This window comes from Gadus macrocephalus, chromosome 22 (assembly GCF_031168955.1).
Source record: "Gadus macrocephalus chromosome 22, ASM3116895v1".
Lineage (NCBI taxonomy): Eukaryota > Metazoa > Chordata > Actinopteri > Gadiformes > Gadidae > Gadus > Gadus macrocephalus.
The window spans coordinates 4,655,328-4,677,929 of record NC_082403.1 but is presented as its reverse complement, the minus strand read 5'-3'; the positions used below and the strand labels follow the sequence as shown (position 1 = coordinate 4,677,929).

The window sequence follows — 22,602 nt, the reverse complement described above, 5'->3', positions numbered from 1 at the left end:
GAAGAGGGGGGGGTGGTAAAAAAAACAACAAACAAAAATCAATGCAATTACAGAGAGAGAAGTGCCTTTTGTTACAAGCGTTGATCTGGTGGAGGGCCATCATTTAATTGCATGAGATGGGGGGGGGGGATGGAGGGAGGGGGGAAGGAATGAGGGAGGAGGGAGGGAGGGAGGGAGGAATGAGGGAGGGAGGGAGGGAGGAAGGGAAGGTAGGGAGGGAGGGAAGGTAGGGAGGGAGGGAAGGGAGGGAGGGAGGGAGGGAGGAAGGGAAGGTAGGGAGGGAGGGAAGGGAGGGAGGGAGGGAGGGAGGGAGGGAGGGAGGAAGGGAAGGGAGGGAGGGAGGGAGGGAGGGAGGGCAAAGAGGGAGGATTGAGGTAAGAAAGGAATGAGGGAGGAGGGAGGGAGGGATGGAAAGGAGGGAGGAATGAGGGAGGAGGGAGGGAGGGAGGGAGGGAGGGAGGGAGGGAGGGAAGGCCGTTCTCCCGCTCTGGCGGTCTATCCTTTAACAGTGCCCCCAGCAGTGCATTAGAGGTCAGTGCTACCTCTGTGGAGAACGACCATCAGAGGCGCTTCCCATTCATGGTTCCGTAATTCCGGACAACGTCCGCGAATTCTCAAAAATCGCAAATATCCCGACAATGACGCTCCGTACCAAGGCAACCAATGAACGAACCTCTAGACGATCCGCTCCGTGTCGTTTTCCAAACGAGACATAAAAATAAACCGGATAACGAGGCAGCATAGACCAGGTCGGCCAATCACAAACAAGAACTGCTTCACCACCGAAAAGCAAAGTTCCAGTTCTGCAGAGGTGGGTAGAACCGACAGCGCTGGCAGAGGCCCCCGGGGGGCCAGCCACCACCGAGACCCCCCCCCCCCACCCCCCCCCCCCAGAGGTTCCCCCTGCCGGGCCGGCTGTGGCTGCGGGCCGCGCCCTCACCTCTGACGGTCAGCTTTTCGTAGAGCTGGCCGTTCATCTCCTTGTCCCGCTGGAAGCGCCGCACCTCGTCCACGGCCTCGCGCACCATGGTGACCGACAGCACGAACACCTGCAGGGCCAGGGGGACACCACTTTCTTTCACCCTTTCACTTTCACTTTGTTTCTGGATGCACCTGATACTGGTGGCACATGGTCGGACCGAGGTGCTGTTGTTGGTGACTGTCCCACAGGGTTTGGGAGTAACGTCGTGTGTGTTTACATATTGTGTGCTACACCTCTTTTTCTCGAGGTATAAGCGATAAAATGAATAACTTTTAATAAGATCACATTTAATTGCAGTAATGTGTAAATTCTTCGAAAATATGTTTTTATGATAGCAAACAGAACATATTATAAATAAAATTGAATGAAAGTGTTATTACTATAAAGTATAAAACCAGACATAAAAAAGATAAAAACATAGAAAAAAAAATATTTGTATTGAAGAATATTGCGGTTTTTTCCAGTCTGCCGGTTTCCTTAACAACAGAACGTCAGAAACATGCACGTGCGTACCAGGGGAGCCCAGTACGTGTACAGGTAGCCGATGGACATCGACGGGACAAACTGGGACAGCGCCACCACCAGGAAGTACAGGTTGAGGAAGAACTTGAACTGCTGGTAGAGGACCTGGATGAGAGAAGGAAAACACGGGCCGGTTACACAGGAGCGGGAGTCACGTTTGACCTGGAGTGACCCTGCTCCACCCTGAAGCCATTCCGGGGTTTGCCTTGTTGATTCTCAGCTTTCAAAGCACCCCGTCAAACGCCGGTAGATAATCCACCATTTTCCACCCAGCAGAACCAAAGTGACACGCGTGCCTTAAACGGACTGCCGACCCAAACCCACGATCCGTTCAGAGACACACGGGCAGAAGGTGAACCAGCGGGGGGGGGGGGGGGGGGGGGGGGGGGTCGAGCCCTGCGTCTCTACCGACGCGATCGGTTTGTCTTTATCAGGCGGTCAGTCGGGGCCCCTACTCCATCTTAGACCCCACAAAGGGGGCCTTCGACGAGGTGTCAGAGTGAGGGTCCCTCCTTTGTCGTCCCTCTCTGCCTGCCACTACCTCGCCTCTCGGGCAGAACCTTTAAGCAGGGCGGGGGCACGCTATTAATCTCCGGGGGCGATTTTGAATAATGATAGCAATAATGAGGGTCCGCCATGTAGTCACAGATTACCGGGGGACACGGCGATCGATGGACGGTACTCTGTAGTTAATGAACCCGCCGACCTTTAGAGAAAGATGCACGCGGCTACGCTCAATCTGAGCGTATTTAATAATTCAAGGTGGAGCAGAGAGAGGTGGAGGTTGGGTGGGGGGGGGGGGGGGGAGCGAAGGAACAAGAGGTGTTTTGTTCGCTATCGACGACGATATCTACTCCTAAAGGGCCAGACGCTTGACATTTTATGGCTCGGGCCAAACTGTTGTGCGCTCCTAAATCATGAAGTCCCCGTTGCTTCCTAATGAGGAACTCGTGCGGCTCTGAGAGGGCTCCCCCAGAGAGAAGGCTCATCTTCCTAGTAATGGCCCAGAGGTATAGACGAGATCCATTAGCATGAACCCGGTGGATATGAGGGAAGCTGTTGGTACCGTGTCAAACATCCTCCGCCTGCGAAGGGAGGGATAAACTGCCATGATTTATTTTAATTGTATACAGCGCATGCAACTGTTTTGTGATTTCCTTTGATTGTCGGTAGTTGACCCCTTGCCTAGTCACTGTACGGAATGACCATGTTATACTACAAACGTGATAATATGTGTAATGACTGGTTGGTGCCGGTACAGGAAGACCAGCAAAGCCATCAAATCCCCACAGTTCTCCAATGAGCATTTACCCAGAGCCTCCGACCAAGACCTTTCTCAAAGCATTAAGCCCACGAGTAAGTAGCCAAGAGCAATAACATTTATTTGAAGTCATTTAGCAGGCACTATCCAAAGAGGCTGATAGTTGACTCCTAAAACAATAGAAGGACACAATCAATATTGGAACAAGTGAAAACATTTAAACTGCTGCACGAGCAAGTTTCTAAGGGACCAACTGGACAGAGTGCCGTGCAGCTGTAGGCAAGAACAGAAGCACCAGGTGTAGCCTCCTCCTCCTCCTCCTCCTCCTTCCTTCCTCCTTCTCCTCCTTCACCTCCTTCCTCCCTGCCTCTTCCCTTCCTCCTCCTCATCCCCCCCCCTCCCCTCCTTTGCTTCCATCCTCCCCTTTCTCCCTTCTCCTCCTCCTCCTCCTCTCCCCCCTGTTCCTCCTCCTCCTTTCCTTCCTCCTTCTCCCTGCCTCTTCCCTTCCTCCTCCGCTTCCATCCTCCCTTTCTCCCTTCTTCTCCTCCTCCTCCTCCTCCTCCTCTCCCCCACGTTCCTCCTCCCTTCCTTCCTCCTCCTCCTACACCTCCTCCGCCCTGCCTCTTCCCTTCCTCCCCCTAATTCCCTCCCCTCCTCCTCCTCCTCCTCCTCCTCCTCCTACTCCGTGTACTCACCCCAGGCACGAAGGTGATGAAGTTGTACTTCTGGTTCTTGATGGCGTTGCGCGGGTGCTTCTCCTCGCATTTCTCCGGACAGCCCAGCCACACGGAGCGCGCCTTCAGCTCCTTCTTCCTCCAACACGTGCGGGCCAGGCAGTCACAGCAGCTGAGAGGCAACACAACACAACACGTTGGTCGTTGCACTACGTACGCACACACACACACTCGGTAGTAGTGACCTAGGTTTGACTCCAACCTCTAATTGTAATAATCGTAACACATTTTATTTCAGGGCGCCTTTCAAAACTCGCAAGGTGTCCTTACAGTTAAGACGAGCAACTACAATTCAAGTGCTATGCTGTGCGTCATTGACCGTCCATAAAGGGAATTAAAGCCCATTTAAAAATAAATACGGACATTGTACGTAATTGTATAATTAAAGTACAATGTTAGGGTTTATGTTTCTTTATTCTTAACTATTTATTTAAGTGTATTTTGTTTCTCCTTGTACAGCCATAAATTTCCCAGGTTTTAGTTCGCTGCACTTAACAAGTGTGTGACAAATAAAGAATTGGAAGAGCACTTGAACACAAAAGGCCTGGGGTGAAGCTCTGAAACGGGTTTGCCTGTCCACCATCCAGATACATTTTCAGCGAAGCTCAATGACGTCTTCCCATGATTTATTTATCAGCTCTGTATCCAACGCAAGGATATGAAGCCAACCAGCAGTAACGAAGGCCACATATCCACTGTGAGCGCAGCCCATATCTATAGACACGGGGAGGACATCCATTTGTACTGTTTATCAGTATCTAGTATTCTGAGCGTATCTATATCTATAGTCTTGGGTGTGTAATCACAAACTGCCACGCAGGCAAACACTTAATAATAATGACATCCAATCTCTTGAGGTTAACAAAAAAATAACTGTCAACTATACTTGCAATCTTCATGGATTGGAGATGGACCACAATGACCACTCATGAGGAAAACATGTTTGTGTTTCCTTGAAGTTTAAGAGTTCAGGTTGCCCGATTTTTGCCCGAGATTCAACCAAAAATGAAGCCCTGTCCCCATATTATTATTCTCACGTCAAACGATTTCTGTCCATTATGTCAAACTGGTGGGGATGGATGTATTCACAACCATCGAGGATGGATGTATTCCCGCGTGCGCAGACCGTTTTACCTGCTGCTGAATATCTTGTTCTTTGTAAAACCAAGCCATTGGTCAACCAAGTCATTTACAGGAATAACTGTCATGCTCGTCCCCATAGCATAGACCTGGTGCTTTCAGGTACATCCACTTTGGAGCTTAGCCGAGTGTGTACAAAAGACCAACGAAGACCAAACACAAAAATGAAAAACAAGTTCAACTCTGAAAGCGTTGAACTTTAAGCCGATGAGCAGTCGTGAGAAAGGCCACACGTTCCTGGTAGAAATGTCTTCTAGAAGGCCAATCTTCTCTTCAGTATAGAGAGAGACAGCGTTAGGATCATGTGGGATACCGGTCATCGTGTGTGTCAGACAAACATCAACTCCTTATCCGGCATGCAAAACAATACACGTCAGCCAATGGAGGGGCTGGAGTCGTGTCAACAGACATACTTTAGTAAACACCGCCGGGCAGACTTTTCAGTTACCTGCTGGAGCTAGAGAGGCTCAATATGACTTTATCTTTCGCATATTTGTGAAACGGCATTGAGTGTGTGTTTAACGGTTTGATGTGGGGGGGACACGCACGCCGGCACACAGACACACAGACACACGGACACACGGACACACGGACACACGCTTTTGTCAAGTTACCAAAACATAAAACCAAAAAAAAAACAAGGTATTTGTGTTGGCTTGGATGTCGCTGGCTTCATCGCTCCCCCAACCCAGATTCATAAAAGAGATAATTTGTGCAAATGAATGTTATTTAAATACTATGCCATTTGAATAGGCAGGGGTTTATTCACCGTGAATTATTTGTGTTTTATAATCCCGGGCTAAGCACACACAAAATGACTGGAAAGCATCAACCTGCTCAACTGTGTAAAATCCGATTTGTTCATTAGTGGAGGCAGGGCGAAAATCAATATCTGGCGTGGGTGGGAGATTCATAGGCGATAACAGAAACAGCCCTCGAAACCCAACATTAAAATTCAACCGAATCCACGGAAAGTTACCCCTTTTTTCCTCGCACCACCAACTGCCACTCAAACGACGCTCTGTTGACAGACGCTATTACACTTCATTGCGGCCGGCGTCAACAAATATTCCCCGTGTGCGTTGCCAAAACACAGATGTCATTTAGAGGACGAAAACCTGTCAAATGAATCATTAGGTGGATGAACGGGCGATGTGTCGGGACCACCGGTGCACATCATCCAGCCACTCCGCTAGAGCAACACAGCCTTGCCCTCTCTTTGCATTTCACGCACACAGCCACCGGAACGTTTGAAATCCAAGCCGGGGGTCGTTGGCATGGGTACCGGAGAATGTACACCACGCGTTATTATGGGATAAGCCCCGAGGCTACATAATTGGATAGCATTTTGCTAACAGTGTTATCGTGATGAATAATGCTAAAGCAATGGAATTAGCAATGATGTGAACGATAAAAAAAGAAAAAAGGTGGTTTATTGTTCCTTAGACCTGTCCTAGAAACATGTTGACAGAGTCTAATTTGGTTGGGAAATGAATGAAATAAACTTTGATATACCGACAAGACCTGGGAATGTTATTTACTGACGAGGAGCTACACAGTAAATCTTTGATGACATAGCAGCAGTTTCATCAAAGTCCCAATAAAAGAACATTAATTTATAGTGAAGATATGCATTATTCTTAAGTGCACATATTTAAACAATTTTCCAAAAAAAAAGGAAACGACGACGCTTCCTGTTGAAACCCCCAACTCCCGAGCAAATTCCCCGTAAAACATATTACAAGCACACCGTATTCCCAGTTTTAATCAAGCGGCGGCCTTCCTTGTTTACAGGCTGAACCCATACATAATTAAAAACACACTAACGAGTCGTAACGACCCGACATCTATTTTCAAAGGTCACGACGCAGACGACGACTGCCTTTAGGGTCTGTGTGTTTGCCGGGCCGTTCTCTCTCTCTCTCTCTCTCTCTCCCTGACCACGGGCCTCGCCGAGCGGACCGCACTCACCTTCCACACAGCATCCTCCACCCCCCCATGAGGAACCAGCCCGGGCCCCGCGGCCTCCGGTTCAGCCGGGTGCGGGGCAGGGCCTGGTAGTCGCTCTCCTCGTTCTCGAAGCCTTCCTCCGACATCATGAGCGGCATCTCGTCCAGGTTGGACGAGTCATCTTCGGAGTATCTGGGAAGGGGAGATGGAATAGGGTTTTGGAATGGAGCCGACTAACCGGACGGCTCGGTTCGTGAGGAGTCCACTCGCTTTCTTAAGACTCCTCGTCTCTCCGTCGTCACTCCATAAAAGGTGTTAAAAAGCCCGTCAAAATGAACCAAAACCTGAGCGCAACACGCAAATAGAACTAACCACCCATCCAATCGTTACAGCGAGACTGAACAATACCATGACGGATGATCTGCGCAAAAGGAAAAGAGGAAGAGCGAAAACGCGATTTCATTGAGCACTGTATGATGCAGAGACCTGTGTGTCCATTCAGTCTGAGAACACATTAAGCATAATGGCCTCAGAACAGCAAAACAACTTTGCCAAGCAATGGGCAGCAGTGGCGTCAGCAGCCAGACTGGCCTACACACACCCTCAAGGGGGCTGTGAATATGCACTCTAACATCGCAGTATGGGGAAGTAGCCATCCCTCTTCTGTATTCAAGTACTGCACAGTGTTGTGATTCAGCATTGTGGTATGTAGAAGAGACCGCTTTTACTTCTCCTGCATGCAAGAAAGGGTTTGAATTGTGCAATCCCAGACATCTTTTTATTATCAGTTTCAAATTTCTTCGAATGAACATCCCCCTGCTATAACGTCTATCGGACGTAATACATGGCCGGAGAGGCCGACATGTGACCGACAGCTTGGCTAAACGACGACCCACTGCTTGGTTCACATCAGATCAGTATTCACCAGCCGGCTGTGCACTGTGAACACAACTCAGGCCCTGTAACTTATCCACTTAGGCGACCTAAGTGGATCTCCAATTCATCAGACACCCACCCAGCTCATGCTCAGAACCAAGATGGCAACTAGGCTCAAAGGGAGGACCATCACCACGACTAAATCCGATCCCAGACCCATTTCCAATCCGATTCGGACATAGCTCATAGGTGGACAACAGCCTCCTCCTCCTCCTCCTCCTCCTCCTCCACCACCACTGCCGTCAAGTCGGCCTCATCTTAAAAGTCCCCGAGCGCCACAATGATTCCACTGGCTAAAAAACTAATTACCAAAATTCTTCTGCCACTGATCATATCGCTGGGGAAACTAGCACAAAGGACTCTTGTTTGCATGTGGCCTTATTGTATTGAATAGACAGCGCGACGTGGGCACGAACTGCCGAGAAAAATGTATAAAACCTTCGTCCACACACGATTTATGCTGATGAGTTGTTGTTTTTTTAAACAGCAACACCAAACAACGGAAAAAGAAATTGACGTCCACACCAAACGGATTAGAATCCACTTGTGCGTGATGAAAATAGCAATCCTGTTGCGGGCGTGTTAAACTGTCACGCGTGTTTGAAAAGGGCCAACGGCGCCGTTGGACGTCACTTCTAAATGATGGCCGACGTTGTCATGGCGGCGGCCTGGTCTAATGGTGAGGGCGGTTCACACCCAGCTGAAAGGCTCTGGGTTCAAACCCTGACGTCTGCGGTCCACCCAGGGAGATCCTCGAGGAAGGTTTCTGATCTCTGCATCCCCGGCCTCCGCCTTAATGAATTTGCAATTCACTGTCAGCCACAATAAGTAAAAGCATCTGCTAGATAAATATAAATAGTAACCACAGGAATATCATAGAGGTTTAATAAGTGTTAGTTGGAGGCCCGGTTTGCCATTCAAACATGGAGCAGGAATCCTTTGTGTAAGGCAAACATAAGCAGCCTAAGCGAGCAGCATATGTCATGGCAGAACACAAAATAAAACATGCGAACAAGCACACAAAACTAGCTTCAGCTGGATTATAAGCTTAAAAGCAACGGTTGGCTCTGATCTTCACTGATGGCAGATCTACCCACTGCCATGGAGTACTCATTCCACAGCAATAGTCTGCTTAAAACCCAGCATTTCTACTAAGTTTGTTAATGAGACAGACAAATGTCCATAGTGTGACTGTGACATAAGACTTAACAACAACAACCAATACATCCACATAAACACACACATTTTATATAAATGACTTTCTTTCAAGCTACTTTTGAAACTTTAATAAAATAACAGCAGACTAGTCCACAACACATTGATTGACAAAACTGAGTTTGTCAACTTCTCATTGACTATTTTGATATGATGAAATCTAAATCTTTCCGAATTCCGAATTCAGCGACATAAACACCAACTGCTGTTAACTGGTCACTTCCTACTCTACTACCACCATAACAACCACACAAAGAGACAGTATAACAACATCACAGATAGCTATTCCACCAGTGTAGTAATTATGACAAGTGGAGGTTCTTCAAAACGGCCTATTCCTATTGTTATACTAGATGTGTCAGCTGACCTCAAGAGGAACACTTCAGGCTGCCACGACAACATGCAGTGAAACCCTAGTTCATGAGCTACCTTGTTGACATCCTCTCCCGAGATATGATTATCATTCATGTGAGTCATGTGAGCAGAGAACACCAACAGAAGCATGTTATTAGTTTAGAACACATAACCAAATAAAGCACAAACTCAGGTGATACCACAGTAATCCAGGCCCGATTTAACTAGGCGTTGAACTACAAAACAGTCGACTACTAGCGTTATTATCTTACATGATCACCTACTCTACTCCAGACGGTCTGTGGCCTTGGCGACTAATACATGGGTCACATGGCTGGTTCAACTTCACTTCCTCCACAACCTCAACGGACTGCAGCCATAAGATCCAATCTGAAACATGTGCAGAGGACTAGTTGGTGGGGACTGTTTACTATTTCACAAGGCGTTTCACCACGAAGTGAAAGAGCTGGCTAATCTCGTCACATGACAATGTGACCGCGCAGACGAAAAACTACACCGCAGATCAGCAGAATATTCAGCTGGAGAACACCATTGCTAGTCAGGCATGCGTGTCTGTGAGATGCATATCAGACTAGAGTGAGCGAAACACACAACGCCCCCCCCCCATAAGAAGAGAGAGATGTCAGTGACACTACCACAATGCTAGCGAGAGCTAAGCAGTCGCCCCGTTCCTAAGACCTATTCAAGCCAACACTGGCGAGCTGGCAACCGAATGAACATATTTCACAATGAACATCCCCGGCGTCAAGTGAGAAAATAAGCAGAACAACTTAGTCAATTCATACCTTGAAAGCTTAGCGGAGTGATAAAGCGGTATTCTTTTGGAGTTCTTCCGCACTGGGTACAACGGGATGCTGTCAGCCATCTTGGCTGGGCAGTACACACCATGACGTCATGGGGTAGCAGGACGAAGTTATTTTTAGGATTAATTGTTGTTTTTGTTTTATTCTTATCTTTTGTTTTCTATCCTGTCATATCTTAAAGTATATATATTTTACAATTAAATCAAAGATGAGAAGCTAAAGGAGTGAATCGATTATATCAAGTGAGAAAGTTTAAAATCTTTTTGAAAGTCCTATTATAAATGTACACTAATCACAATTCTCATTGTTTAATAACCTTACCCATATCCCCACACATGTGTGTATTCGGTGCGGCGATTAAGAAAATAATATCCCTGTGTAAATACAGCAGAGATGCCAGGGTTGATAACTGTTCACTAAGCCTTTGAGCTACCTCTACTAAACCCTCTTTGAAATATATATCCATTATTAATTTGGATAGGGAATTTTACCTTTTGAAATTATTTGAAGGATAAATATAACCTTATTTAAGGGACCATTTAAATTAAACAAAAGGGAGAAAAAGAAAACTATGCAGGTGGGCTTGTGTAAACAGAAGCGCTTTCATATTAGAAACAAATTCTTTATTTTCACATAAAATATTGTTTATTGAAGTGCCATGAGGCCCGTACGACACAAAGCACAAGGCCAAAGAGTACAGTTGGCACGCGCCCACGGTGTCTTATATTTTGCACTTTCAAATGAAACCCACCATGTTAAAAGACATTATTACAAGTCGTTTTTTTATTCAGTGTTTAAACATATACAGTCACTTCAAGTCTTTTCCTCTGTATTGTAAAAAACGGGGTGAGGTAGTGAATTGAAGAAGCTACAAACAGACGTCCATCTTGATGACTAGCAGATGACTTTAGCAGTGGGGATGTATTGTACACGTGTTGAGGATAGATGGTTGAAACTTGAAGGACCTGGAGGACGTTTTGTGCTTGTCACCCTCTGCCCTGGTGGCCCGCTCCAAGCAGCTGACCAATGAAGACACACTCAAAGTTGTCTTCTGTAAATCGGACATTCCCTTTAGTCCACTTCTCTTAAACAAGCAACTCAGGACTCGTGTAGAAATTAAACAAATCAACTATTTCTCTATGTAGAGAAAAACAATGTTCACGAATGACAGTTGAAACAAAGTGGCAAAACATCAATCCCCTATTCCCCTCGCTCGGTCCATAAAAACGCCTATTTCTGTATCTGTATATATATAATAGAATACGTAAGAACCAACAAGATGTTGTACAAATATTTTAATTACTCATAATATGTTGCATAATTTCTCCCAGTGGTCGCTCCTGCATGTGTGTTGTCAGTTGATCCCGATTTCCTTGCTATCGTCAATCAACATGGAGAAGTGCCTGCCCGCTCCCAGGTCCAAACCAGACGTCTTCCCCAGGCCGTTCAGGCCGTGCATCCCCCCAGAGGAGGCTCTGTCCATGGCTGCGGTCATAGCATGAAGCTGGGGGAGGCCTCCTCCTCCTCCACCTCCTCCTCCACCACCTCCTCCACCACCTCCTCCACCTCCACGGTTTTGGATGACTGAGATCTCGTTGTGGTTGTGGTGGTTGTTGTGGTGGTTGTGGTGGTTGTTTTGGTGGTTGTGGTGGTTCTTCATGGCCAGGCCGGTGGTGATGGCGGCGGCGTACCGGTTCCAGAACCCGGGGTCCACGTTCATGGCCCGCGCCGCTAGGTCCTTCTGGAACATCTCCCCGAACTTCATGGGGTCCCCCCCCAGCAGGGCGATGGGGTTCTCCACGGACAGACGCCGGCCCCGCCTGGCCGGGGCGTTGTTCCACATGTGAGTGCCCATGTGGACCTGGGAAGGAATGACGGAAGGAAGGGAGGAAGGAAGGGAGGAAGGAAGGAAGGAAGGAAGGAAGGAAGGAAGGAAGGAAGGAAGGAAGGAAGGAAGGAAGGAAGGAAGGAAGGAAGGAAGGAAGGAAGGAAGGAAGGAAGGAAGGAAGGAAGGAAGGAAGGAAGGAAGGAAGGAAGGAAGGAAGGAAGGAAGGAAGGAAGGAAGGAAGGAAGGAAGGAGGAAAGGAACAATGGGAGGGCCATGTTATTCGTCAGATACACACTTTGGAAGACTGGAGTGGAACTAAGCATAAAGTCAGTAAAGTAAATATTACATAGTGATAATAATAGTGATATTGTAAGTATTTGAAGAGTTTAAGAGTTGCTAACTATAATACACTGGAAATGTATTCCTGTTCACCTTTTTTTTGTTACCGATAGATAATATAAATTGTCTGACTTTCTAGTATCAATGTCCTGTCATTATTCGATTAAGGATGGTTAGGTCTAGGCATCCTGTTAGGATTAATTGCGATTAAGATCAGAATGAAAATTCTGGAGCATGCAGTGCATCATGGGTAAAAACGACATCGGAGTCCACAGCTGCAGCTAACTTGCCACCACGACATGATAACTGACAACGGGAGCTACCTTCAGGTTGCCTTTAGTGGTGAAGGCTCGTCCGCAGATGGAGCAGACAAAGGGCTTCTCCCCCGTGTGCGTGCGCTCGTGGATCTGCAGGGCGCTGGCCGACGAGAAGTTCTTCCCGCAGGCATGGCAGTTGTGCTGTTTGGGCGTGCGGCGAGGAGGGGCGGGCCCAAGCAAGCTGGTCATTCCCGGGCTACTGATTGGAGGATACGATGGAGGGAGCAGGAGGCTGAAGGCAGGGTGATGGTGTCCGTCGATTGGATGACTGTGTCCGTTCATCTCTGTTTTGATCGGTCCTGACGTCATGCTGTTGGCCAGGCTGGTGAGAGCTTCACCTGAAGATGAGAAAAAAAATAACATTGTTATAAACATGGTGTTTGTATTTAATTATGATTGTATATTAACAACATACTGAATATGAATGAATAAGATATCAGAGGAAACTACTTTAATGTTAGTGAGAATGGACACAAAAATAACTTAACCTAACATAACATAAACCTGAGCGTTTCAACATGAGCCATTCATTGTTAACCTTTGAAATCTTTTTTTAATTTATTGATAATCATGCGCCTCTTTTCAATCAGAGATCTCACTATCGTCTTGTGACTAACCCTACGTCGTTGTCGGAGCCAGAAGGCATGACATTAGGGCCTCACCTCGTTCCCTGCTCAGCAGGAAGGGCAGACTGTAAGGACTCTCCTCCTTCACACACATCTTGCCGGGCTGTAGCCCTCTCAGGTCCTGGGCCAATCCCGCGACAGATGCCGCTGAAGGAGGCTCAGATTGCTCCATCTTCACCAAGGCTGCTAAAGGCTCTTGAGATGCTGGCCTGTTGTTCGCTGTGGGAGACTTGCTCATTCTGCCATCAGCGCTTTTCCTATGTGCCGGGGACACCGACACATCAGAGGACTGGGAGAAGGTCGGGCTGCCCGCGGTCCCACTCTCCCCCCGTCTCTCTGCGAGGCGGCAGTTGATGGCCAGCCGCTCCCGGTCCATTAACCCGTTGGCCAGAGCCGTGATGCCAAACGAGTGGTTCAGGTTCACTGTGGAGTCAATCATCCTCATCTGGTTCTCCAGCGCCGCTATGCTGGAGACCACGGCCGAGGTCCTCGACGGGGAGTAGCAAGGAGAGCTAAAGCGCTTAGCGGGACTCGCCGCCCCCTCCTCCTCCTCCTCCTCCTCCTCCTCCATGTTCTCCCCTTCCTCTTCCTCCTCTCCGTCGTCCTCGAACGAAAGGTCGTCCGCGGGGTCGTTGTCGTTGCTGCTGAGGCTGTCGAAGTGGTTCCCGCGCTGCGAGGCGCCGCCGTCCACCTCCCTGGGGTCTTCGGCGTCGGAGGGTTCCGGAAGGGGCCCGCCCATGTGCATGCGTATGTGCTGCTGAAGCACCACGGCGTTGGTGAACTTCTTCTGGCATATGGGGCACGAGTGCTGCACCAGCACCGGCGGGGTCTCCCGGTGGATGCCGACGTGGGACTTGAGGTTGCCCTTGGTGGTGAAGGCCCGGCCGCAGATCTTGCACTTAAAGGGCCGGTCGCCGGTGTGGATGCGGTAGTGCATCTTGAGGGCGCTCTGGCAACTGAGGACGCGGTGGCACACGACGCACTGGTTGGGGTCCGTCATCTTCCTGTCAATGTTCTCCACCAGCCGCTCCAGCATGGAGGTCTCCGACGTGTGCATAGAGTCCAGGAGGCCGTTGGGCGAGAACTTGGCCGGGTCTGAGGGGTACAGCAGGGGGGTGGTGTTGGAGAAGGGGGAGCTGGGACAGAGGGGCTCCGGTGTGGTGGATAGCACGGACGGGGCTGCGGTGCCGGCGGCGGAGGTGCCGGTCGTTACAGTAACTGGGTTGCTCATCAATCTTTGGATGCAGTTTTGGGGCAGGTGCACTCCCTCTGTTCTTAGCTTGTCGGGGGCCGAGTCCTGGCAGCTCAACTGTGGAGACTCGGAAACGGGAGTTACATGAGGCTCGGTGCTGCCGCTAGCAGGGGACAAAGACACGCATTCACCCGATGGTGGCCGGTAGGGAGATTTAATGGATGGTGTTACGTTTAAGGGGTCATTTGAGCTTCCTGTACTGGTAAGGGCAGAGGAGAGCGGAAGGCCTATAGGGGCGGGCAGGGTCGCTACCACCGGTTTGCTGTCCAGCCATGAAGATCCAGGTTTTTCTGCGGGAAATGACATCCCATAGGGAATCCCGGAGCTGGTTGGCACATTGTCTAAGTACTCTGGCACGGGGTAGGGGTTCATCTGAACATGGGGATACTTTTCTTTGTGCCTCTGGAAGTGGACCTTTAAGTTTCCTTTCGTGGAAAAGCGATTGCCACAGATGTTGCATTTGAAGGGCCTCTCCCCTGTATGGGAGCGCAGGTGGATCTGCAGAGCACTGTCACTGCCAAACACTTTGGCACAGAAGCGGCATTTATGCTTGAAGAAGGGCTCCTCCGGGCTGGGCTTGGTGTTGAATAAGGACACGTTGGGCAGCTTTCCCTTCCGGTGCTTCAGGAGGGCGGCGATGGGGTCGAGTGCGTGAGCTGTCGCCGCGATGCTGGCCAAGGGGTTGGGGAAGATGACGCCACTTGGGGGGCTGTGAGGTAGGAACGCCAGGCTGGAGGAGGAAGGCGAGCTGAGGAGGCCCCCCTGCTGCCCCCGGTCCAGAGGTCCAGAGGAGCTCAGTGTCTGAACGCCGCCAACGCCGCCGGTCTGGGAGCTCATGTAAGAAGGCGGTAACGTGGGGGTGTGACTGGTGTAGCTGGAGATGGAGGCGGCGGCCGACATCTCTGCGTACGCTGAGGGGGACGTAATCTCGTTGTAATCGCCGACGGACAGCCTGTGTGCGTTTTGAGACGCCCGAGTCTGCGACCTCTCCAGGCTGGGGGACGACGAGACGGAGGCCTGGCCGTTGACAGGCGAGGGCATGGCCCCCGACAGCGGGAGAACCGGCGGGGGTACAAGGCCTTGCGACGGGAAAGGGTTGATCGGGGCCAGGGTCAGGGCCCTGGAGACGGGGTTCAGGGCGGCCTGCGTGGGCTGTCTGTTCATGACCGCCACTTGGCTGCGGATCTGCTCGATGAGCTGCAGCTGCTGCACCTGTTGCTGCTGCAGAGCCAGCAGATGCTCCAGGATCACGGGGATGGCAACCGAGGCGGCCTTCCCGCCCGCCCCTCCTCCGGCGCTTATACCCTGGGAGAACTGGGCCACGGCCACCCTGGTGCCCTGGAGGATCTCCAGCGTGACGTTGGTACTGGGCATGCTGTGGGTACCGGAGGTGGACGGCTGAGGGGACCCGAACTCGGTCAAATCCGGTGGTTGAGGACTGCCGGTCGGGGCGGTGAACTGGGGGATCTCCGCCCGGGCTTCTAGATCCATGGGCTCCTCCGGTTCCCTCTCCTCCTCTAGAACCCCACACAACAGGTGGTCAGTGTCGTTCGCAGACGGCTCTCCGACCTCGGGGCCCTCGTCTGTGGAGTCCTCCAGACTGGAGTCGCTGGGGGCCACGCTGGGCCCCGGCGAGGGCCCGAGGGAGGTGCGACCGTGGACAGCCTCCGTCCCGTAATCGTCCTTCACGACGAGCACCAGCGGGAGCTCGTCGCAGAGCTTCCGGTGGCGGCCCAGGTCGGACCAGGTGAAGAACTCGGCGCAGCACCTGTCACACACGTGCGTCTCCTTGCTGCCGTAGCAACGCTCCGAGCCGCGGAACTCCAGGCTCTCAGTGGTTTCCAGGATTCCTGAAGGGAGGAGGAAAGCAGCCGTTATACCTTCCCGTCATACTCTGTGGTTTATCATGCGTGGATCATCGCATGTGTTATGAGAACTCCTGCGATGAGGATATCAATATTTTCCCTTCTGTTCTGTGCAATGTCAAAACGGGCCACAGACACTTTAACACATCCTGCTGGGTTTGGAGGGAAATGTTAATTTCCCTGCTGAATCAATAGAGTTGATAATGCGATCTGACCTCTCGTCCACCCAGACAGTTAATGAAATTCCATGTAGTGGGGTATTGATTTCTGCTGCATTTATATAGGCATGTCAGAGCACAATGGTGGGCCATCTCTGATTGAAGCAAAGAGCACTTACACTCAACAAAACCTTGATGATTTAATCTTTAACGTATAGCGACATAAGACATTTTCGCTCAGGTACTCTCCTCCGATTTATGCAGTCTTTTTTTTCACAGGCCGCAGTCATGCTATCTTGTATTTTAATCATGAGTGAATCCAGAGAGGTTCAATCGACATTAATAATGTAGGCCTAATTTTCACAATAATTAAAACTCCACTTGTAAATGCCAATTCTTTATTTATCAAGTGCATTTAGCTCTATTGAGTTTAATTAATATACGTTTTAATTTTGAATCGGAAAAAGGTTAATTGATTGTAAAGAATTTAAGATTGTAAACAAATTCATCTCTATTTCTACATAACTATTACCTCATGATATCCAACTTCTCCCTTTGACCAATAGTGTGTTTTACAGTAAGATTATTAATTGTGAGTGTGTGTGTGTGTGTGTGTGTGTGTGTGTGTGTGTGTGTGTGTGTGTGTGTGCATTTGTTGTGTGTGTGTGTGTGTGTGTGTGTGTGTGTGTGTGTGTGTGTGTGTGTGTGTGTGTGTGTGTGTGTGTGTGTGTGTGTGTGTGTGTGTGTGTGTGTGTGTGTGTGTGTGTGTGTGTGTGTGCGAGAGAGTGTCTGTGTGTGTGAGTGCCTACACATTTGTGTGTGTGTGTGTGTGTGTGTGTGTGTGTGTGTGTGTGTGTGTGTGTGTGTGTGTGTGTGTGTGTGTGTGTGTGTGTGTGTGTGTGTGTGTGTGCATGCGTGCACACACACGTGCGTGCGCATGCGTGCACACACACGTGCGTGCGTATGTCTGCATTTCTGAATGTCCATTTATCCAGCCAGTGCTGCAACTCATTTCTATACTAACATACATAATCACATCACCATTATCATCATCTGTCATTAATACCACATATCCCCTTAATTGCCACCAGCATCCAGCATTACCAGAAATGACTCTGGGTGTACTCGGAATAAACACATAACAACAAAGTACACATACGTAAATACCACCCTCTACACTTTAAACGTTCAGTAAAATATCGGCTTAGAAAAAAAGGATTGTAAGTCTGTCATTAGTGTAGAGGACAGACACAGTCAGGGTTTTTTACTGCAGTCAGATTTAACTGACTATAAAAACGGCTGGGGTAGAAGGAGGGTGCAAACGGTGTTGAATAAGTTAAGATCTGGTCGGGAAGGATGAACCAGCGCAGAAATAAACTATCCCAGACACCGGCTCTCTGGGTGGGTGGTCCTCTGGACCGACAGGCCGGTTCAGAAAGGCCCTTTTCTTACAGTTTGGGGAAGATTAAAATGGTTGATTTGTGGGGAAATAGTGACTTTCATCAACCTGGTCATGAAAAATAAAAATAAAAAAACTGCAAAAGCAAGAAATCAAAAATACATAAAATGTTGGAATTTCAAAATCTGTAAAAAGATTTAAAAAAAATACGGTTGAGAGGATTTACTTGATCAAATTCTGTCCCTAATATGATGTTGTGTGGCAAATTAGAAATGGCAGAACCCAACTGTTCCACCGCAGAGCAAACCGAGGGTCCCTACGCATCCTCCCAGCCGGCCGCTGACCTCTGCGGCCCCCCAGAGGTCAACGGCTCAGATGTTTGTATTATTGTCCTGACACGGACCACTTGGCCCTGCGCCGTCAGAGGTTAAGACAGCAGCCTCAATCAAAAGGAGCTTCAGAGAACCAGAGAGCCCCCCTGCCTGGCTGTCAGAGAGCCCGCTGAAAGAGTGTCAGGCCTGGGGGAAAGGCAGGCCCGTGATGGGGGCCTCTGGATGTCACTCAGTACCTTTTCACACACACATACAGAGTATGACTTGAGCAGCGTTATAGGTTCTTACTTCGGCAAACACGGTTAAAAGGGATGTGTGTGGGGGGGGGGACCTGGTGATAATTAGACGAGAATTTATTGAATTGAAGAGGTGTTCATTTACTTTGGTTAGTTTGTGTGTCGTTCAGACGATGGAATCTACGCTGCTTGTTGTTGTAAATTTGAACTGTACGTTTTCGAATAATAGGTGAATTATGCGTGAAAATAATAATTTATTATTACGCAAATAGGAGGGTAAGCTTTAGGGATTTTGGTCTACAACATAAGAGATTCGGGGGTAGCTGCAACTTTCGAGGTAAAAATGTGTCAACATTTTCTGTTCGTTGAGGTGTGATTCAAGCCTCAATTTAGAAATTGTGATTAAACCAGATCCGTAGAGTTTAAATATCTGTTTAACTGCAAAAACCACTGATCAATTCAAACAGCAGGATCTCTTTCTGATGCACTGAAGATTTGAGGATAATTTAATTGAATCCATTGTAAAGCATTTAAATGAATTGACTACAAGGAACTCTGTATTTCTCACCCAAAGTTTTTATATACATTAAAACAAATACAGAGAAAATATCTGTCAATGCTAATTATGGATGGCCCTAGGATTTTGGTGAGTGGAAAGGCTCCTCCTAAAACGTCAAAGTATTTTTGTTTCTCAAATGTTTTATTTTTGTTCCAAATTATTTTATTTCAAACATAACATTAAGAAATTGTTATTTTCCGTTATAACCACTTATTTTAAAGCATACAAACTACCCACGTATCTCCACGTAAGTTTAGGCCTATTGTGGTTCAAATTAACATGTAAATATGCAATATTTTAACAGGAAGCCCTTAGTTATCAAAATAAGTCAAACTTGATTAGAAAAAACTAAATGTTAAAGTGTAGGATACTATATTAATTCGGAGTTAGTCTAGTCATTCAAACTTATGCAAAAGGAAACAAAATCCCAAACTTTGAGCGGTTGCGAATTAGATAAAAACTGAGTTTATCATTCACACCCTCTTCCGCTCCGTACTTTCAACAGAATATAATCAGTTCGACTCATTATTCCAACCAGACAAAATATTGAACCAAAAAAAAAAGTCTAGGTGGATTCTCACCCTTTTCTGCAACATACCATTGTCTGAGTATGAGACTCGGGTCCTAGCCGGTCCTTCCTCCTCCTCCCGGAGATGCTGCGGCTTGGCCTGCTTGCGGCGGGACATTGTGCCGGCGGCTCGCGGTGACGCGGTGCTCCAGCCGCTGGCCGGTTCATCGGCGGCCAACATGTGGGACCCCTTCGGCAGAGTCCACTCGGTGTAATCAGAGGTTATTAACTGGCGCTCCCCGTGTAGAGATTGCGCATGTCACCGCGATTATGATGGAGGACGGATAACGCCTGACGACTCTTGATGTCCTTTGGTGACGGCTGATTGGCTTAAGTCCAGCCTACTCACACCGCTAGGTATGGAAATGAGGGATGGGGTGTATGATGTGCACTATAGTTGACTTCCCGTGTCCACTTTTGTTTTTTTACGCACTGATCTCTCTCCTTAGTGAAGTAGCGGTCCGCGATCCTCCAAGTTTCGCTCGCGTTGCATAATCCTTCACTTCACTTCGCTGTACAATGAGTCTCACAAGCTGCTCCGCAATGGAAAAGTAGCGAACAAACGACCTAGCGGTGACAAGCGGCTTTCAAACCCGGTGAAAACATCCGACCGTATGTCCCGTTCAGCATGTTGAGCTTTTTCTCTCCGGGCTCCAGTTGGGAATAGTGCGCTTTTTTTTGTCCCAAAGTCCTGAATAAGTCTTACAGGCTCCGCTGGAGACTATCAGGACACTTTGAGCGAGCGAGAGAGAGGCTACATGACCAGAAGCACCTTCTCCATACCCTTGTTGTTCCCAAACAACCAAAAGTCCCCTTCAGCGCGTCCCGTCGGTGCGTAAAAAGTTCGCAGAGTGCGCCCGCAAACACCGCAGACAGAAGGCTGGTGTGTTGAGGAGGGAGGAGGAGGAGGAGGGAGGAGGAGAAGGGTGGAGGTGTATATTCGCGGTGTTTTCTCGCAACTGGCCTCCGCCTCCGGTTCCTCCGCTCGGTGTCCGTTCAGGCCGACTGCGATAGGCTACTGCTGGGAAACCAGGGAGGGAAGGTGTTCGGGCCGCTGCGTTCGTTCGTTTGTTCCCACCTCCCGCTGTCTGGACGCACGGTCTCCTCGCTGCGGTCTCCAAACACCCCGCTGTCCTCCGCCCACCGCCTCCACCCCCCTATGGCTGCGCCATCACCCTTTTACGCGCGGTTGGTTCATTTCTAATATTTTAACACTTCTTGTTTTGTTTCAGTCACAGGCCTAACGGCGGGGGGGGGGGGGGGGGGGGCTGGGGAGGTCAATAATAACGCACAACGAATATATTTTCATTTTGGGGGGCTTTTTCTCCTCCCAAATGTTGTAATTATCTGACCCTCAGCTGTTTAATTGCAAGCGGTCTCACACTGCACCGCAGGAGGAGGCGGGTATCGATCCGGCGTGTCTCTGTGTTCCCCTGCGTGGGGCCGATAAGGAGGAGGCCCTGCTCCTGGTGGAATATCATCTCTTCTGACCTATCAGGTTCCTACAGACTTATGATGAATAGCCGGAGCACCGCGGCCAAGCGCGCGCTTATCTGCTAACTGAAGCCCCCCTTGATTCGCTATTGATTCTTTGTAACCGTTACCCACACACACGCGCGCACACGCACACGCGCGCGCATACACGCAGAAAAGCACACACGAACTCACGCACACCGGCAAGCACGCACGCACACAAGCTCTCTCACAAACACACACGCACGCATAAACACACACACACACACACACACGCGCACACACACAAACGCACACACACACACACACACACACACACACACACACACACACACACACACACACACACACACACACACACACACACACACACACACACACACTCGAACTAGCACTTTAATAGGAGGCGTATAACCACGATAAACCACGACAGCGGTGCATGGGGCCTCCACTCGCACGGAAACAACTTTGGAAACGGATGATTTTGTTGTTTAAAGGGACGTAAACGGCCGAGTAATGAGATGGAGTGGATCTGATCAGGCTTATGATATCAGGGCGACAAGGAGAATTTGGCTTTTATTTTCAATCAAATCTCATAGATTTGAATTGCAGTCATTTGCTGTTAATTATACGTTTTTTCATCACACAAAAAGTGTGTTTAATAATACAAGTATACAAAGAAATCATAAATTATTATTTCTGAGTAATTTAATTAGGTTAATTTGCTATGTTGAGTTGTCTATTGTTGTTAATGTACGGGTGCCTTTGTGTGTGTTCAATTGTGTGAAATTGAAGTAAGTGTGTGTGTGTGTGTGTGTGTGTGTGTGTGTGTGTGTGTGTGTGTGTGTGTGTGTGTGTGTGTGTGTGTGTGTGTGTGTGTGTGTGTGTTCGAATGTGAATATGTGTGTGTGGTTTAGCCCACAGTTTAGAAGGATAGTTTAGTTTCAGAACAGACAGAAGACAGACAGAAGACAGACAGAAGACAGACAGAAGACAGACAGAAGACAGACAGAAGACAGACAGCTCCACCAGCACCAACCATGTGTTGAACCAAACACACAAACCGACCGCTCCTCCGACCAGCGGAGCAGCGGGATTAGCCAGTGGCATTACAAGGTGTCCCCCCTAACACACACACACACAAACACAGTAACACACACACACACACAGACAATCAAAACAAACACACAAACACAAACGCGCACACACAAAAAACACAAACACACACATGCACAAGCACACACACCCACACACACACACAGACACACAAAAAACACAGGCACACAACCATACACACACACACACACACACACACACACACACACACACACACACACACACACACACACACACACACACACACACACACACACACACACACACTGTTTTTAAGCGACCATATGGGCAAAAGTAGAACGACAATGCTCTGTAACAACATCTAAGAACCCTGAAACTGGGACAGTTCTCTATTCTCTTATCGAGCTTGTTTCTGGTGCCTTCCTGTTGTGTTTATGCAAGCGTCCCAATGAACATATTTGAATGTGAATCTAAATGTTTTGGATTTTGCATGTCCTTTCATTTTAAGATGTTTTACACTAATTGTACACACTGTTACAATCAAAGGGGCGTACAAGTGCGGCTGAGAACTATGAAAGCATACGATCAGAATTAGAGTAGAAATTAAAGTGTAAAGTAAAGACTATCAAAACACCAGGACTGAGTGCAGAATAGC

The 22,602-nt window shown here is 48.7% G+C and overlaps 2 protein-coding genes across 6 annotated transcripts in view; both read right to left on the bottom strand.

The window, feature by feature from the left end:
• atp9b (ATPase phospholipid transporting 9B) overlaps nt 1-10,025 on the bottom strand; it is a 51,679-nt gene extending 41,654 nt beyond the window's left edge. For 2 of the 5 annotated variants that reach the window (XM_060043151.1, XM_060043152.1), the window contains exons 1-5: nt 9,901-10,025; nt 6,611-6,781; nt 3,461-3,611; nt 1,496-1,609; nt 941-1,049 (exon numbers count right to left, since the gene is read on the bottom strand). In XM_060043151.1, coding sequence (XP_059899134.1) covers nt 941-1,049; nt 1,496-1,609; nt 3,461-3,611; nt 6,611-6,781; nt 9,901-9,980 — 625 coding nt within the window. In that variant the 5' untranslated portion in view covers nt 9,981-10,025. Of the gene's footprint in view, nt 1-940; nt 1,050-1,495; nt 1,610-3,460; nt 3,612-6,610; nt 6,782-7,075; nt 7,379-9,366; nt 9,664-9,900 lie in introns of those variants that run through there. The other 3 variants (XM_060043154.1, XM_060043153.1, XM_060043150.1) reach the window with 3 other exon arrangements.
• Nucleotides 10,026-10,537: 512 nt separating this feature from the next.
• LOC132451126 (sal-like protein 3) lies at nt 10,538-20,506 on the bottom strand. The gene is made up of 4 exons (XM_060043432.1): nt 19,428-20,506; nt 13,065-16,130; nt 12,409-12,740; nt 10,538-11,779 (listed from the first exon to the last, which is right to left on the bottom strand). Exons 1-4 carry the CDS (start codon nt 19,576-19,578, stop codon nt 11,273-11,275), a joined length of 4,056 nt encoding a protein of 1,351 aa, XP_059899415.1. The 5' UTR covers nt 19,579-20,506; the 3' UTR covers nt 10,538-11,272.
• Between the last annotated feature and the right edge of the window lie 2,096 nt (nt 20,507-22,602).